The 18,510-nt window shown below is 32.9% G+C and overlaps 1 protein-coding gene and 2 long non-coding RNA genes across 3 annotated transcripts; 1 reads left to right on the plus strand and 2 right to left on the minus strand.

Moving 5' to 3' along the window:
• Positions 1 to 6,436: 6,436 nt before the first annotated feature.
• LOC109158678 lies at positions 6,437 to 8,028 on the plus strand. The gene is made up of 4 exons (XR_002050432.1): positions 6,437 to 6,642; positions 6,758 to 6,846; positions 6,936 to 7,136; positions 7,269 to 8,028. It is a non-coding gene; the product is annotated as an uncharacterized LOC109158678 (long non-coding RNA).
• A 633-nt stretch (positions 8,029 to 8,661) lies between these two features.
• LOC109158766 (TATA-box-binding protein 2-like) lies at positions 8,662 to 13,347 on the minus strand. The gene is made up of 10 exons (XM_019306662.1): positions 13,294 to 13,347; positions 13,116 to 13,225; positions 11,727 to 11,769; positions 9,691 to 9,757; positions 9,492 to 9,597; positions 9,313 to 9,396; positions 9,161 to 9,211; positions 9,045 to 9,089; positions 8,878 to 8,976; positions 8,662 to 8,796 (listed from the first exon to the last, which is right to left on the minus strand). The coding sequence occupies exons 4-10, from the start codon at positions 9,729 to 9,731 to the stop codon at positions 8,662 to 8,664; spliced, it is 561 nt and encodes a 186-aa protein (XP_019162207.1). The 5' UTR covers positions 9,732 to 9,757; positions 11,727 to 11,769; positions 13,116 to 13,225; positions 13,294 to 13,347.
• A 1,723-nt stretch (positions 13,348 to 15,070) lies between these two features.
• Positions 15,071 to 15,866, minus strand: LOC109158869. Its single transcript, XR_002050459.1, has 3 exons — positions 15,848 to 15,866; positions 15,297 to 15,378; positions 15,071 to 15,183 (listed from the first exon to the last, which is right to left on the minus strand). It is a non-coding gene; the product is annotated as an uncharacterized LOC109158869 (long non-coding RNA).
• Between the last annotated feature and the right edge of the window lie 2,644 nt (positions 15,867 to 18,510).

Consider the following 18,510-nt stretch of genomic DNA (forward strand, 5'->3'; position numbering starts at 1 on the left):
TTAGGATTCTATTTTAATAGTTTCAAAAAAAAAAAAAGGATTTTATTTTTATATATAGACATATAGTATAGATAGATGTGATCTCACATTAGAATACTAACAGTTTTATGTTTCCAGGTATTACTTAGGAAATATGCTTAAATTTCTGTAATAATAGGCTGTCTGTTAAACTTTAATGTTTCCACGCATTACTTAACACATAATCTGTTGAGTTGATTTTTTTAATTTTTTTTTCAGAGTAGTTTAAATTACAAGAGATGATTGTCGGTCCTGATTGGTATGTGTCTTACCTTCCCTTCCATTTTATAATTCTTGTTCTTAGAAAGTAGACACCGTTAAATTTCTTGAAACTAATAATTTATTAAAAACTGTTATTAATAATTTTTGGAAATATATCCTCAAAAAAAAAAAAAGATATTGGACATACCATTAACTGAAAATAAAAAAGAATAATTGACTAAAAATGAATCTATTATTACTAATTGACTGAAAATATAAAAAGAAATGAATATTAATAATTGACTGCAAATAAAAATGATCCATAATTGACTACAAAAATGATCAGATCATTACATTTTAATTAAAAATGGAATGGAAATTAAGAATTGGAGGAAAATATTTCAATAATAATATTCTACATTATCAATAGTAAATGCATATTTTAAACAATAGTAAAGGTAAATTAAAAATGGAACGAAAATATTTCAATAATAATATCTACATCATCAATTAAAAATGGAACGAAAATTATGTAAAAATGTCACTACATTTGATATTCTAATTGACTGAAAATAAAAAAGAATAAATGACTGAAAATGAATCTGATATTACTAATTGACTGAAAATATAAAAGGATAACTAATTTAGTGATACTCTACCAATATATATTTTCCCCCTTCTTCGTCTCCGGCCAATTTCTTCGTCTTCATGTCCGGAGACGAAGAAGGTTTCTTTGTCTCCGATCGTAGTTCTGCTATTTTTTTTAATTGAAATAATTAATTTTTTAAATTTATTTTTTAAGAAATAATTAATTTGGGAGGATGACCTGTTGGAAACCTTCAAATTAGAAAAATTATTTAAAATTAGTTAGTTTATGGACTAGTTGTTGATTTTTTAGGAATGGAATATGCAAGAAATATAATAGAAATTGTATTATATAGTTTGGATCGCAGGATGAATAGAGTTTAAGAATTATATTACAGTGTTTGGTTAGTTTAAGAAATAGAATGAAATATGTTTTAAAAGACATATATACGCTTATAAAAATATGTGGTGGTGTTGGTGTTGGTGGTGGTGGTGGCGGTAGCGGCGGTGGTAGTAGTGGCGGCGGCGGTGGTAGTAGTGGTGGTGGCGGTGGCGGCGGTAGCAGTGGTGGTAGTAACGGCGGCGACGGTGATAGGGTATTTTCGGTATTATAGTACTAAAGTTATTCCCAAATACTCAGGAATAGCTAATACTAGGGGATCCCCTAGGAATGAGTATTCCCCCTACAAAGAGAATAGCTCATTCCCGAGAATGCTTTTCTCATGAATAAAATAAGAGTTTTTTTCCCAAAATGGTCCCTCAACTATCGCTCATTCTCAATTTTGCATTTCGACTTTTAATTGCACCCAATGTGGTCCCTTGACTTTTAAAAACTCCCGCAAATTGGTCCTCCGTTAGAAATTCCGTCTATTGAGTGTTAGAATGAAGGGCATTTTTGTCCGTTTACCTATTATATGCCTAATATACTCTGAAAAATAGTCGAGGGACCATTTTGGAAAAAATTCATTTATTTATTTCCATTTTTTTAAGACTATCATATTAGAATTTCTATAGATTTTTTTTCTTACAAATATAAATAGTTTTTAAACTTTTCTCTACAATTTTTTCCTTATGTCTAAACATACAAATTTTTCCTCTATCCCTATCAAGTTTTACAATAAGTTTCGTACTTTGGTAAACAAGTTTACCTTTCAAATTTAAGTTTATTAATATTCATATATAAAATACAAACAAACTTCAAAATGACAAGAACTTGTAATATTGAAAAATGATGAGGCTTTAGGTTTAGAATTGCTTGTTTTGTGCTAATTATTTTTCCATTTGGTTTATTTTACTTGTCCTTTAACACATAAAATTGATAGTCATAGTTGTAGACTCTCTTTAGCATGATGTACTTCTTGGTAGATAGGCATTTGGAAATGGTAGTTATGATTTGTACTAACTTTGGAATGAAACTAATGGCCTTGCAAGCAGTGACGGATCCAGAAAAAATTGTCAGTGGGGGCAAAACATTATAGTTTGAAAAACAATGAAACACTTAAGAAATATAGTCATAAAATTGTTAGATATAGACGAAAAATAAAATACATTAAAACTTTATAAAAGTATTCATAACAACATATGAAACATAATTAATTTAATAAAATAATTCAAATAAAAAACAAATTATAAAGAAACACTTATGTTGAAAGTAATGGATTTAATGAAGCAATTAAAGAAACCCTTATGTTGAGCTGAAACAGAAACAGTTAGGAAAGGGATGGGATTAATGTTGAGAGAGGAAGGATTCGAACCACAGACGTTTCCTAAGCTCAAACATGCCTTTGCCAACTCGGCCAACTTAACTAGTAATTACTCTTATCAGTTTTCAAATATTTATATGTAAAACATGTACTATAAATACATATATACATACAAAGGCTATATGTGGGGTGGGGGTGGGGGTGGGGGTGGGGTGAGTGGGGGCAGCTGCCCCCACTGCCCCCATGCTAAATCCGCCCATGCTTGCAAGTTAATTTAAGTCAACTTTTCAAAGATATTTTCTAAGATTTTGTCATTGACCGAGAAGTGACGCGTACTTCTCAGTTCCAAGAAGTGCTAGAAGCATAGCGATTGATTGTAAAAATAATAATGAGAAATGAAGCGTACATTTTGGGTGTCTAAACTGATAAAAATATTAATGTTATATTTAGTGATAAAAATAATATTTAATGTGATACATAGTGATTGATTGTCTATTGAAGTTTGTGTGTGTGTCTATATATATATATATATATATATATATATATATATATATATATATATATATATATATATATATATATATATATATAAACATAAAAAGTATATGAGTATTATATTTTTGAAACTTACGGAACTTATTGTAAAACTTGATAGGAATAGAGGGAAGTTGGTATGTTTAGATAGAAGGAAAAAATTTGTAGACAAAGTTTAAAATTTTGACTTTTGATTGTGGATTTTAACTATTTATATTTGTAAGAAAAAAAAAATGTATAGAAATTATAATTTGATAGTCTTAAAAAAATGAAAATAAACAAAAATGAAATAAATAAATGAGTTTTTTCCCAAAATGATCCCTCGACTATTCCCAAAATGGTCCCTCGACTATTTTTCAGAGTATATTAGGCATATAATAGGTAAACGAACGAAAATGCCCTTCATTTTAACACTCAATAGACGGAATTTCTAACGGAGGACCGATTTGGGGGAGTTTTTAAAAGTCAAGGGACCACATTGGGTGCAATTAAAAGTCGAAATGCAAAATTGAGAATGAGCGATAGTCAAGGGACCATTTTGGGGAAAAACTCAATAAAATAACAAAACAAACAATGGAATAGGTCTATTCCCCGGAATGGTATTCCATTCCCGACCTATTACATGAACCAAACACACCATAATATTATAGAGTATAGATAGATGTATTTATGGGTCGTTATATCGTGCACCGCGGTGCATAATCGATTATGCACCGCGCGTCAGATACTACAGTGTGTCTAAACCGACACTGGCTCACGTATTATTTTTATATTATCAAATGAAAATACAGTTATATCAAAATGATACTGTAGTTGTAGTGAAATGAAACTACAGTATATATAAAATGAAATTGAATAATATTTCACATATTTGAGTGTATATTGTACAATGAAGTTATAATTATATTAAAATGATCATGTAGTTGTGTTTTAATGAAATTATAGTGTATATAAAATAAAATTAAATAATATTTTCACATATTTGAGTGTATAAATATTTAATGAAACTGTAGTTATATCGAAATGAAACTGTAGTTGTGTTGAACTGAAACTGCAGTGTATACAAAATGAAACTGAAGAACATAGTTATTTTTTGCGAAGATTCTGTTTCTTTTCATTAAATAAAACGACGTCGTTTTGAAAGTGTCGGTAGTGTCTGTGCATAATTGATTATGCACCGCGGTGCACGATATAATTTTCTTTTATTTATCGGTCGTTATATCATAGACCGCGGTGCATGTGCACCGTGGTAAAAAACGGCGCTGTTATAGTTAACGAAGTCCGCTTGTTTGGTGTATTAAACACCAACTGACACTACAATATATCTAAACCGACACTGCAGTTATATCAAAATGATACTGTAGTTATAGTGAAATGAAATTGCAGTGTATATAAAATGAAACTGAATAACATTTCACATATTTGAGTGTATATTGTACAATGAAGTTGTAATTATATCAAAATGATCATGTAGTTGTGTTTTAATGAAACTATAGTGTTTATAAAATAAAATTAAATATCATTTTCACATATTTGAGTCTATAAATATCGAATGAAACTATAGTTATATCGAAATGAAACTGTAGTTGTGTTGAACTGAAACTGCAGTGTATACAAAATGACACTCAATAACAAGATTACTTTTTGCAAAAGGGTGCGAAACGACGAAAAACAAACACCGTTTCTTTTCATTTAAAAAAAAGACGCACAGTACATGATTGATCATGCACCGTATAATTTGCCTTGATTTATGTAACCAAACTCTAGCTCATTTATTAAACATATAATAATGCTCTATTATTAAGCCCATTTATTTAACCACGAAATCAAAGTCATTACTCATATTACCAAAATTCGGCCCGAAAAACAACCCAAATATCTAACCATAGACCCAACCCATTATATATATAATCAGCAAATCCCTAACCCTAATCTCCGCCCTCTGATCCTCCGGCTTCTCCCATCTCTCTCTTTTCTTCCTTCTCCGACTTTCCGCGCCCTCGGCTTCTCAAGATCTCCGCCCTCTGATCCTCCGGCTCTCCGCCCTCTTTTCTCTTGCTCAAAGTCTCGTGGTCAGCTTTTTTGCTTACCTCACCCTTTTCTATTTATATTTTTTATTGTATGGGTAAATTGGTTCTTGAAATAAACCATTTTGCTATAGGCTAATCTCCGCTTTTATTTTCTTTCTTCATTCCCCATTTAAATATATATTCTAACTATTATTTTTTTTCATATACAAAATTACTGAATTTTTATTTTTTTTTTAAATTAATTCAAACATTTTGTAAGGGGAAATATAAGACTTAAATATTTGATTAATACGGTTTGTATGTATTTGTGTGATATATATGTGTTTATTTATTTGTTTATTATAGAAAAATCGATCCCAGGTTTATGGAATGGGGGTGCTGAGAATTTCCTCATCCCCGATACGGGCCCCGATCCAATTATATATATATATATATATATATATATATATATATATATATATATATATATATATATATATATATATATATAAAACATTCAAAAAATAAAACTTTAATCATAATTCCTAATCGGCTAGCAGTACTGTAATAGCCACTAACTCCCCAGGTAAACTGGTTACTACATACCTCTATCTACTTCTGTTCTTCCACTTAGATTTTTATTAACAATGTTATACCTACTTCTAAAATAACCCACAATTTTTTCCAAAAAAAAAAAAAGAAAGAAAAGAGAAGAATTTAAAATTACTACGGAATATAATATATCCAGACTTCCACCGGGAAATAGGTTTTATTGAAGAAAATTTGCAGCATTAACCATTGTCAAGGCTTAACAATTTAGACTTTTGATAAGTTTTTTTTTTCATGGTCATAATTTTAAAAATGTGTGGGTCGCGCTGCCTGTGAGAAGTTGAAGGTTTTAAGTGCCAATCCTGAGGCACCTCTGAATATAGAGTGCTTGATGGATGAGAAGGATGTTGTCAGGGGTTTCATTAAAAGAGAGCAAATTAGTATTCCCATATTGGAAAGAGTGAAGAAGCCATTGGAGAAATCTATTGCAGAAGCTGGACTTGCAGTTGAAAATATTCACTCTATTGAGGTTATTGGGTCTGGATCACGAGTACCTGCTATTATTAAGATTTTGACAGAGTTCTTTGGTAAGGAGCCTAGGCGTCCAATGAATGCAAGTGAATGTGTTTCTAAAGGCTGTGCATTACAGTGTGCCATTCTCAGTCCAACATTTAAAGTGCGAGATTTTCAGATAAATTTTATTGGATCAGCTCCTTTTAATATTGATCTTTATTCCTTACTGTTGAGATGTCTGGTCTTCAAGGATTTCCAGTGGGGTGTACAGTCTAACATTTCCAGTTAGAGAGTTTGTAAAGTTTTCTTTCTTGTTGGTTGTAGGTCAATGAGAGCTTCCCTTTCCCAATTGCTTTGTCCTGGAAAGGACCTTCTCCAGATGCCCAAAATGGAGCTGCTGAAAATCAACAGGGGATCCTATACCAAGTGTGAAAGCTTTGACATTCTACAGATCTGGCACATTCTCGATTGATGTACAGTATGCTGATGTCAGTGAACTACAGGCACCTTCAAAAATCAGTACTTACACGGTAATTAAGTTTGTTTTTTATCTGATCTGTGTAATATGTAATTTACTCTGTAATACATAAAGTAAGAATTTGATAATGTTTATGCTCATAATACTGTTACTGCATTTATGGACAGATTGGTCCTTTCCAATCTGGGAAGGGCGAACGTGCAAAGCTGAAGGTCGCTTGAATCTGCATGGTATTGTTTCTGTTGAGTCAGCAACTGTAAGTAACGAAGTTTCTCTTGGTGACTGGTGAAAATACTTTTTTACTGTTGTACAAATCTTGATTGATTTCTTGTGAATATTCTCTAGCTTCTAGAAGAAGAGGTGGAAGTACCAGTTGTTAAAGAACAATTAAAAGAATCAACCAAAATGGAAACTGATGATATTCCTGCCCAAGATTCCTCTGAAATTGATGTTAACATGCAAGATGATAAAGTCACATCAGATACTTCTGAGAATCATGTCCCAGAATCTGGAGACAAACCAGTTCAAATGGAGACTGATGCTAAGGTTTGTTATATGTTGTAATACAGTTGCTCTTTCCTTTGATTTTGTAACCTATCCTGTTATTCAATCAGTACCTTACAGTGACTGCATCTTATATCAGCGGTGCTTACCAGAGATTCATTGTCACCTTTTCAGGCTGAGGCCCCAAAGAAAAAGGTCAAGAAAACAAATGTACAAGTCTCAGAATTGGTTTATGGAGCCTTGTCACCTGCCGTGTACAGAAGGCGGTGGAAAAAGAATTTGAAATGGCATTGCAGGATCGTATAATGTAAGAAAATTTCCCGTTCCCAAAAAATCCTCGAGGTGACGGGGATGGGTCTATAGCCTTGGATGACGGGGATGATGAGACCCTATTCCCCGCCCCGTTGCCAACAAGATATAGGGAGTATTTTGGCCGACAAGACCCTATTCCCAGCCCCCGCCCCCGTTGCCAACAAGATATAGGGAGTATTTCTGCCAACAAGACCCTATTCCCTGCCCCCGTTGCCAAAAGATATACGGAGTATTTTGGCCGACGTGACCCTATTCCCAGCCCCCGCCCCCATTGCCAAGCCAAGCCAACAAGATAAGGAGTAATGTCAAACAACTACTAGAGTAATGTCAATCAACAAGATAGGGAGTAATGTCAATCAACTAGATAGGGAGTAATGTCAAACAACTACTTGAGTAATGTCAAACAGCTACTAGGGAGTAATGTCAATCAACAGGATAGGGATTAATGTCAATCAACCACTAGGAAAGGAAAAGAGAGAGCATGGAGAGATTGTAGTCATAGGTACGCAGCTCCCTCCCCTATAGAATCTGTGGTAGAATAGAATCTGCAGGTAAAAAATTAACAATTTTATTTTTGTATGATTTTTTGGTAGTATAATGTTTGAGATTGTGGAGTTTTTAATTTTTGTTTTAAGAGCATATATTGGGCATACCATTGCTCTTCTTCCTCGACATTTGCACGTGGAAGTTTATCGTGAACGTGGTTGATAGCACTCTCTATGTCAGCTACCTGAAAAAGTAGGAAATTAATTTGGTCCAATAAACCCAATAAGAGGTAAAAAAAAAAAATAAAAAATTACCGCAGTAAAAAATATAACCAAATATCGTGTCATTTGTGACTTTGTGTGTAGTTCCATCAGCAATTCATTTCTCGCAAAATTGTACTGAGTATTATTTATTTATTTAGTGTACATACATGTGTATACACCTATAAATTTATATATTTAGAGACCAACTGAAGAAACCATGTAGTATTGCTCTTAGTGGTAGCTTGTTTCACCCAATTTAAAAAAAAATATTTTTGTGGAATGTTATTTTAATCTACCTTTTTCCAGTTGTAAATATTATTACTATTGTCAAAATGCATGAGGCAATATACACATCATATTACAACGTAAAGACAAGATAAAACTTATCAAGAAATTTTTTTTATATTACTTTTTACCTAATTGTATATATCTAAACCCTCATGGTGTTTTTGTTAGAACGATTTATGTGAAAAAAAGTAGAAAATAATTTTGATTAGCATTAAAATTTAATTTAATGGTGAAAGAAAAAAATGGATTACCCTAGCTCCAATGAGGATTATCTTTCCCCCCTCTGATATGAGAAGTACAACGCTAGGGTTCGTCATCCTGTAAATCAAGGGTGGATACAATCTTGGATTATACTGCATGAACAAAAACACTCATCAGGTTGCAACAAAGATTTTTTTTTAAAAAAAAATTGGATTACAAATTTTGATACTTACAATTGAAGAGCCACCAGTAAGTTCTGCGAAATCATCCAGTCTGATATGGAACTTCACATCACATGAAGCAACAATACTCCTAATCTGAATATCCTCCTCCTGGATATATACAAACGGTTAAAAAGTTTGGAGAATTTGAATTCATAAGAAAAGAAAAGGACACGAACCTGACAGTTTACAGGAAAATCAAGCGACTTGATGAGCCTAGCATACTGAAAGAGCAATCAAATAGCAGTTAATAAATTCTGTTGTATGATTTATCATACTAAAAGTATTATCATACCATCATAGTGGCGGCTATAGATTGATCAACAGTCTTTGCTCCCGTGCAAGCCTAATTCAATAGCAAAAAGCAAAAAATAAAAAATAAAAAATAAAATAAAAATGAGATAACTAAAAAAAATTAACAAAGTATGAAGTGAAATCAAAGCATACCAACATCCCAGAATCAAAGCATGTAGCTGTAGTCCCTGCAGCTTCACTTTCTGAAAGTCTCAGGATAGTCATCTCCGTAAAAAACTGGAAAACATTAGCAAAGAAGTAGCAATCAAAATAAATGAATCAAAGTTATGAAACAATTAAAGTTTAAAAAAATGAAATAAGCAAACTTTTACATCATGATAATATGCGGCATCATTTTTTTTCATTGCGTTACACAACCTCTCAGCAACCTCTTGAGCATCCAATGCACAACCCAATCGTAAATTGGAGACAACATTCCTGGGATAGAGGAGGTAGCTTATAGATAAACATCGACACTATAAATAAATAAATAAATAAATAAATAAAACATATACTAGGTAGAAAACATACAGGATTGTTGGCACTGGAATTACATGAGGATTGGTCGCCATTACACGAATACGAAATGCAATTAACTCTACAAAAGATAGCAGCAAAGTATTATGAGATCTTGTGGTTTTTTTTTTCAAGTACAAGTTGAAATTTATTAAAGTTGAAAATATTTACAAATTTAGAGCCCAAAGTGACTCTAAAAGAACAAGGCCAAAGCCTAATACGATCAAAGGGTCTAAGGCTAACAAAGCTAAAAAAAAAAAAAAAAAAAAAAAAAAAAAAAAAAAAAAAAAAAAACAAAAACTAACAAAAACTTAAACGACAAAGTACATTTTTAATATACTAAATGTACATTATTTTTGTACTAAATATACATTATATAATATAATGTACATTCAATACAAAAATAATGTACATCTCCTGAATATAATGTATATTATTTTTGTACTGAATATATATTATTTTATAATATACAAAATATGATCTACACAACTTGTGAGTATCATGATTATGGTCCACACAATAATGCTTGAGCTTAAAGCTATTGGGCCGAAATAGCCTAAGTAAAATAGACCCAAGCTAAAGATTTTGTTATTTAATGCAACAGGGCCCTCCCCACAGTTTAAGGCCACTGCTGCCATTTTACTTTGTGCATTGTCAATCGTTATACCGTGCACGACGGCGCCAACCCAACCTTCTCCTTAATTCCTCTTGGTGTTCTCTCAAGGCCACCCGACCCCTCTTCCGGGCTCTAGCTCCTTGGGTTCATCTTAAGCTATTATTCCTAATATATGATCTGTTTTATTTTTGCGTGCTGCTCAAATTAGCTACATACATTTCAAAACACACAACTCTCACTGCATATTTAAAGAAAGAAATTTAGATTACTAGCTCATCAATAAGGGGTTACAAAGAAGCCATGATCACAAGCTAAATATACATTTTTTTCATTAAACAAGGAGAACTAGGATGAATTTTTTAGACAATTATAATCATTCTTTAGCATGATGTACGGAAATTGGGAAAGCTAAAGGCGCATAATGAGATCAATGAAACGGTGAGAGAATGAATTTCGTTCCTTGGTGTTTCGTGATCATTACTCATTCTCAGCAGCCTGCAAGTCCCCAACAAGATCAAGGGCCTTTTTATGGGTAGTCAAGCATGGGAGGAATATGTGCAATACTGAAAGGAAAAAGAGAGGGTTTACAACCGATGAGCGTTGAAGCACTTGCGGAGCAGAGAAGGAAGAAGTTGAGCACACGTTAAGAAGTTGCTCGCCAATATCTGGGAGAAAATCAAAGTGCTTGAACAACTAGGTACATCTCTATCTATGGATTTCAATAATTGGATTAACACTAATGTGTCAAGTACCGGAGGTGGGCAGCGAAGAAAGAAAAGGAACGCCAAGTTTGCAATCACGATTTGGAAGTGGAGAAATTAACATGTCTTCCAAGGGGTGGACAGGGATATCAAGTATCAAGGATAAACTTGACTGGCTCCAAGTCCAGTTCAAGGAGATTAAAAAAAAAAAAAAAAAAAAAAAAAAAAAAAAAAAAAAACTGAAATGGTATAAATGGTGAGCCATTCTGGCTGCGCTCTGAATCAAAAATTTATCTTTGCATTGCATATCAAATTTATCCTTGCATTGCACTCTAAGCTTGCATAGTAACTTCATTACAAAAGTGCCCATCAAGATAGACCATCCTCTTCAAATTTGGATAGTAAATTTATCCTTTAAACAAACCATTTAACTGCATAATGTGCAGACTATCATTTACAAACAAACCATTTATTTATCCTAGTAAATTAAATAAATGTCCTAACTAGCACAAATCATTTAACTGCATGATAAATTTATCAGTTTCATATATAATAAAGATAATGGTAGCATTAGAATGTCATATAACATAATACACAGCTCATGAGAAAAGTAAATATAAATATTAAAATGTAAAACTAATGGATTTAGAAAAAGAAATAGTAAAATAAGTAACAAGGAACGAGTTCTTCTAATGTATCCTAGGTTCAAATTGTGGCAGACCAGCAGTAGTTACCTTGTATAGCAGGAAGTGAATCAAGTGGATAATCTTTAAGAACCTGCAAGTTTAAACATAACTATCAGCATCATGCCATTATACAAATATTTTGCATCAAAAGGTCAGATTAACTTTGTAGCAATCAACAAAAAAATGGCATGACATGCAATCAACAAGAATAAAATAGACATCAAAGATGTTTATGATTACTTTTCCATCTCTGTTATCAATTCTTTTTATTTGGGGTAAGGGGTGTGGTCTTCTTGTCCCTAGTGTGCAAATATTCATTGTCTCAGCCACTGTTCCATTCCATTGAAAAGGCTATGTTTTAAGTTTCAGATTCAAAAGAAACACATTAACTACAAATGAAAGAAGTTCTGAAGCCACCTGCATCATCTCCTGCCCATTAATGAAAGAAGTTCTGAACCTGCAAGAATGTCCTCTAAAATGGATTCCTCTTCAAAACTGTACCACACGCCCATTTCTTGTGATTCTATATTATAATATGATTAACGTGTTCCCACAAATGAATATATGACCTACTTCGTTTTAATGAGATTAATGGTCCGGTTTAAAACCTCTTCATTGACTCATCAAATTTAGGAAAGAACTAATCAACAACTCTATCAATTATTCAACTAATAGCTATGCAACACAAACATGCAAAATATAAACATTTCATTTTACAATATATAGAATAATGCCCAAGAATAAGGCATCAGACTGGAGAAATTGAAGAGACAAAAAGAAGACCAAAAACATACATCATCACGGTCATCTTCATCATCATCATCATCAGACAAAAAGAAGACCAAAATTTCTTTTAGTAATAAGAGTATATATATATTACTTAATGCTACTGTGTACATAGCATTATGTAATATATATATATATATATATATATATATTTATTTATTTTAGTTATATTAATTATTCGGGGGCGGGGAAGGGTATCAACGTCCCCGTCGGAGAATTTTAAAAATTCTCCATCCCCGTCCTCGATTCCCGAAATTTTTCCCTGTCCCCGTCATCGTTCCCTACTGGGCCGGGGATCCCCGACGGGGACGGGGCATATTGCCATCCCTAGAGATGGCCGCCGTGGCCAGCCTTGGAGACCGCCTGATCACGGCTGGATCAACACTGACGGGCGAACTGGAAACACCACTGCTACATGCATGTGCGGGAGTGATCAGAAACAAATAACAAAAAAAACTACTGCAGTCATGATGCAATTCATATAATGAAAGATTTCAAAAACCTACCATTAAAAGATAGTTGATGTTGATCTCGACATCGCGCTATCATTAACAAATAACAAATAACAAGTAACAAACTAACAAAGTAACAAAGGAAATCGCAACTCACGCTTAGTTACTATTTACTAAATGTGAGAGTGAGAGGACGAACCAGTAAACCGCAGAGAGCCGGAGAGAGACCGGAGCTGGCCGCAGCGCGCAGGTCGCCGGTTAGAGCCTCGGAGGTCGTCGACTTCGCTCCTGTTTGCTTCGCGGTTCGCGCTGTCTTCGCACTTCGAATGAGAACGGCAATCAATAAACGACGATCAATCAAACGGGAGAGAATGTACCGCTAAAAGATCCTTGATGTTGACCGCGATTTCCGATTCCGCTTCTGTCGTCGACTTCGCTCCTGTTTGCTTCGCGGTGAAGAGAATAAGAGAATGAGAACGGCGATCAATGAAACGGGAGAGAATATACGGAGAGGATGCGATTTTATGAGGGAGCGCGAAATTCTGTTTCGACTTCCAAATTATGTATGTAACTAACAGGCCGCAGAGAGAGAGTACGTGATGTTGTGAGATAGCGGGAAATTCTGTTTCAACTTCCGAATTATACTTTTTGATCTCCATGAATACTTTTTGAGTACGTGATGTTGTGAGATAGCGGGAAATTCTGTTTCAACTTCCGAATTATACTTTTTGATCTCCATGAATACTTTTTTAATAAATTCCAAAGTCACGTTGATTGCAAGTTTAATAAATCCCTCACAGCCTAAGAAATAGTATTTTTGTCAGATTTTTATTTATAATTATAATATATTACTAGTTTTTCACACGCATTGCGCGATTGAGATAATGCCCAATGTTTATATTTTTATATAAGTACTTTAAGTATATCAATACAATATTATATTAGAGTTGGTCATACATATAGATAATCAAATGTTGAATTTGCTTATTTAAATAGATAATCTAAACTTACGAATGTAAGATAATGCAATTATGATTGATTATAATTGTCACTAAAATAATTGATTGTAATTTTCTAAATACATAGTCTAAAAATAATAGTGTAAATAACGCTAGTCTAAAAATAATAGTGTAAATAATGCTAGTCGAAAAATAATAGTGTAAATAAAATCTACATTTGGTTTAATAAATTTCTCTAAGCCTTCTTAATTCTCTTGAGGGGGGCATTGTCATTCTCTTGATCTTCACCTTCAGTACACATCCTCTTCTTTTGATTTGGTAGTGCGCCATGTTCAATTGTGTTAGTTGTAATATCATAGTGGGAAGCATCATGCAATGAGATTATACTGTAGGAAGAAGTGGATCTGCCTTGTTGTGTATATGCCTGAGATCTTAGTTGTACAACGAACTCTTGATCTTGTAGGCGCTTGTTGATATTTAGCAGTGGTAGTTTTTTCCCCTACATGTTTCATTCATTGTGAGATGTGTGCCATATATTCTCATGTGACAGAATTAAACGAAATATTAATATATTTGTAGAAGGTTCATGAATAGTACCTCTTGTTCTAGATCCATAACTTGTTTACTTGAATGTAACAACAATGACTCTGCAAGTAGTCCGAATACTAATGCCGCAATGTACCCAGTTTCATCAACAATTTCCACATCCAATTTGCACTTGTGCATTTTGTAGTTCGTATTTTTTGAATTGGTATGAATGAGTATAGTACTTAATCTTGTGTGTGTGTGTGTGTGTGTGTGTGTGTGTATTTTTTGTTAAATTGGTTTGTTGAATTGATACTAACCTTAGAGTACCCACCGCCCTCTTTTCACCACAATGCATACAGTTAAATTGCTGGTCACTTTGTGCATAAACCTTTTTTAAACAATGGCTACATCCTATATGCCAAGTGTTGTTATTGTCAAGGTTAATGCTGATTTTGCCCTTAATCCAAGCAGTCGAGACTATAAAATGAAAGTGATTGTTAATTTATATTTGTTTTGAGTAAATATATTTAAAGAATGCTCAATAAGTATTTTACTTACAGGATTAATGAACGGTGGAACGGTCGATATTTATTTCTTCCAATTGAAGCCTTTTATTTCTTCTTTTGCTGCTTTTCTAGCAAAAAAGGTCCTAGATTTTAACCAACTATAGAAGAAAATTTGGATCAATTGCTTTGGATATTTGTTGTTCCAAGTCCATATTTAGAACCTCATCACTTTCTTCATCTCCAATACTCATTTCATCATCAACCACTGAGAAAACTGAAATACATATTGGCATACTATTTTAATAAAAGGGTGGCCATCAAATATGTACAGTGTAATCACAAAAGGCATGTTAATGAGAACAAGTACAAGAAGTATATTTGAAGTACTTCCTTTACTTCCCATGCTTGATTTTCTGAGAGATGGGAGAGCTTCCAACAAAAATGCAGCAACAATTGCAAAATCAATAGCCTGGGGAGTTCAACAAATTAAAGGGGACTATTAAAAAATAAAATTAAGCCAGAATAATATGAAAACAGTTTGATTGATTGTGAAGTTCAAGAAAAAATTCACTTGAGCTAACTATATGGTAGAAACTAATAAATGTTATGGCTAGATTTCGAACTTTGTAGAAAAGACATCACATTCAAGTCTTGATTTACATTTTTAATTATATTTGATTGGATAATGGGGCATAATGTACTATTATTTAACAAAGTGTGCCAAACATCCGAAATTGAGATGAAGGCTTTGAAGCGTTGAGTTGAGGTGTGTCAAACATACTGCTACTAAGAATGTTTAACAAACAGAATGGAATTACAGAACTTGACAGAGGGAATGCACTAAACTAAAGAATTAGCATCATGTATCATCAGAAAGTGAAAGGACATTAAGCGAAAATGGAAATCATATCCAGGTAGATGTGAAAAGCATAGCTAACCATATCAAATGGGTCTGGCTGGGTAAAAGCAAGGCTACCCACATCCAATAGGTTCCCCAAAAGGCATCCATGGATGATTATCTTTGACACATAATGCCATCTGATGGATATAATGTTGACTCAGAGCTGGTAAATTTAAAGCCCAACAAAGAAGATAAAACTTCATACAGATAAAAGAACTGAATATAAATAATCTTTACGTAAAAATCACTTTGCATCATCACGTTAAAATAAAAAAATGATTTGTGACTTTGTGTATTTTGAAAATAATAGCACAATAAAAAAAGGCATTTCGCATACTCCAAATTCAAAACATATGCAGCATCTAGCTAAAATTTATGGCATGAAATTTTTGCATCGTGACCACTCTTCGAATTTTCTTATATTACTCCTAACTAACCACACAATAATAGGTAGATGAAAATGCAAAAAAAAAAAAACTATTCTCCACAATATAGATAGATAGATAAAAACAACTTCACAAGAAAGCATTATAGTTTTATTCAATACATATGTAATGTTTTACAAACGATCGATCACATCAAATGTGCAACAGACTAAACACATGCTGAATTTTGCTTAAAATTCAGGTCCTTCGCTTAAAATTCAGGTGTCGCTCTAATGTCCATATTAACTCTTCTTGTTAAACTTAATCTAAAGCAAAGTTTTCTCACATAATTAATGATTAATAAATTGCAGAGTCCAGATCATATAGTTTATTCACGGTTGAAAACACATAACAAATATAGAATCAACCCGCGAAAAATCCGTCGCTAATCTATCACAAATCCGTCGCTATTTTTGCGCAAAAATTTACCTCTAAAATTAGCTACGTATTTAACGACGAAAATTTTCTGTCGCAAATGCCGTCGCAAATCCCTCGTTAATCCGTTGCTAAATGTCAATTTAACAAAAAAACTAAAAATTGTCACTAAATTGTCGCTATTCCGTCGCTAAGTTAGCTACGGAATAAATCCGTCGTTATTTTCGCGTTTTTTTGTAGTGATAATTATCTACCTGCCCAAATACAAAGTAATTACAAGCAATATTCTTGTAGAAGTATAAACTGCTCATCCTACCTTTGCATTTTTCTCAAGTGTCCAACAAAGTCTTACTTTGAAAGGGAACACATATATATAAACATAAAGAACAAAGGAGTGAGTGTGGGAGAGAGTTCTTACACTGAGTTCAACGCGATGATCTGTTTCACTTGCTTGCTTTAGTTTGACAAATTTATCTTTCACGAACTTAACCCCTAACAGAATTGGGGATTGAATTACAATGCAAATCATCCAAAATGTTAAAAAAGCCAAATCAAACCAGAAGGTTACATACCAAAGTCGTCGTCAGAGCGAAAAAAAAAATAATAATAAAAAATCAAACAAATAAAACAAAAATTGAGTTGAATTGTGATAACACTCACAATTTCTCGCGCAGCTCCAATGCATATTATATTAAATCCAACGCATATAATGAACTGTTTCACATCAATGAACTGTTTCACGGAATAACTCATTCCAAGTTAACATATATTCTACTCTAGTTAAAATTTTGAACTAACTTCAAGAAGAAATCACTGAATTTTTAACTACTTCCTCTAGCAATGGAGATTTCTTAAGCTTGTTCCAACTCAAGATATACAAAATTGAATAAAAATGGAAAATCCAAGACTGAGTTTAGACCATTATTAGGAAGGGTTGTATAATCACTCAATGTGAGGAAAACCCCAAAGCCTGGTTTCCAAAGAGTGCATAATAATCCATTTAATAAGTCAAAGAAAGATCTATTTTCCAGTAAAATAAGGCTATCATGCAAACTCATATTGAATTCAAAATTCTAGTGAAGATAGGATATTGAAATGGCACACTGATACTACAATGAAATGTTTCAATTGAATGTTTAGTGCCTAAAGTTTGCCACTTGTATTACTGTTCCTAAGAAAGATCATGAATAAATAATTTCTACAGAAAGAGTATAACCTAGCCGCTTGTACTACCTGCTTGTATTTATAAGCCTAAAATCAAAGGAGTTTGCATCAGCGACTTTCTTGACAGCCTGAAAGCAAAAAAAAGAAATTTAGGATAAAAATTAAAAAGGAAGAGTCAAGAAGAACATAAAACATAAGATATTAACTAAGATTAGAATGCAACTCAGTTGTTTCGTCTCGAAGGAGTTTGCTGCCCAAATACAAAGGGAATGATTAGCATTACTCTATACAGTATGAATAATTCAATTGTACATATTCCAAGTGAAAAACTGTACAATCTTTGTATAGTTATATTATAGATTGCTTAAAATTACATTCCACCATTAATAGAATAAATTACTGAAAAAACACACTTTGGTTTGATATTTAAACTATACCTAGAAGGTCGTGTATGCAACTGTACCTTGCTTTGTTGATCTGAATTGGTTCTTTTTACACTATCTTCATTAAACTGAGAGGCAAAAAGAACAATGAATGCTTCCTTTGTTGATCTGAATCGGTTCTTTTTACACCTACGTTAAATTCCCCATAATCTATAAACAGTCATCGAAATTACATCATAAATAAAATTAAAAAAAAACATCAAATAAAATTAATAATAATAATAATAACAATTAGGGTTGTGGAAACATGATATGAGTCATTGTTAATAACCCAAGAAAAAAGTCTCCGAAGG

Source organism: Ipomoea nil, unplaced genomic scaffold (genome assembly GCF_001879475.1).
Source record: "Ipomoea nil cultivar Tokyo-kokei standard unplaced genomic scaffold, Asagao_1.1 scaffold2826, whole genome shotgun sequence".
Lineage (NCBI taxonomy): Eukaryota > Viridiplantae > Streptophyta > Magnoliopsida > Solanales > Convolvulaceae > Ipomoea > Ipomoea nil.

Excerpts from the sequence above, each read along its gene's own strand:
- LOC109158766 (XM_019306662.1), bottom strand. The coding sequence starts at position 9,731 with ATGGCGACCAATCCTCATGTAATTCCAGTGCCAACAATCCT. Across the intron at positions 9,397-9,491 it reads ATGCCGCATATTATCATGAT|TTTTTTACGGAGATGACTAT; the intron begins GTAAAAGTTTGC and ends AATGTTTTCCAG. Across the intron at positions 9,090-9,160 it reads CTATAGCCGCCACTATGATG|TATGCTAGGCTCATCAAGTC; the intron begins GTATGATAATAC and ends TTGCTCTTTCAG.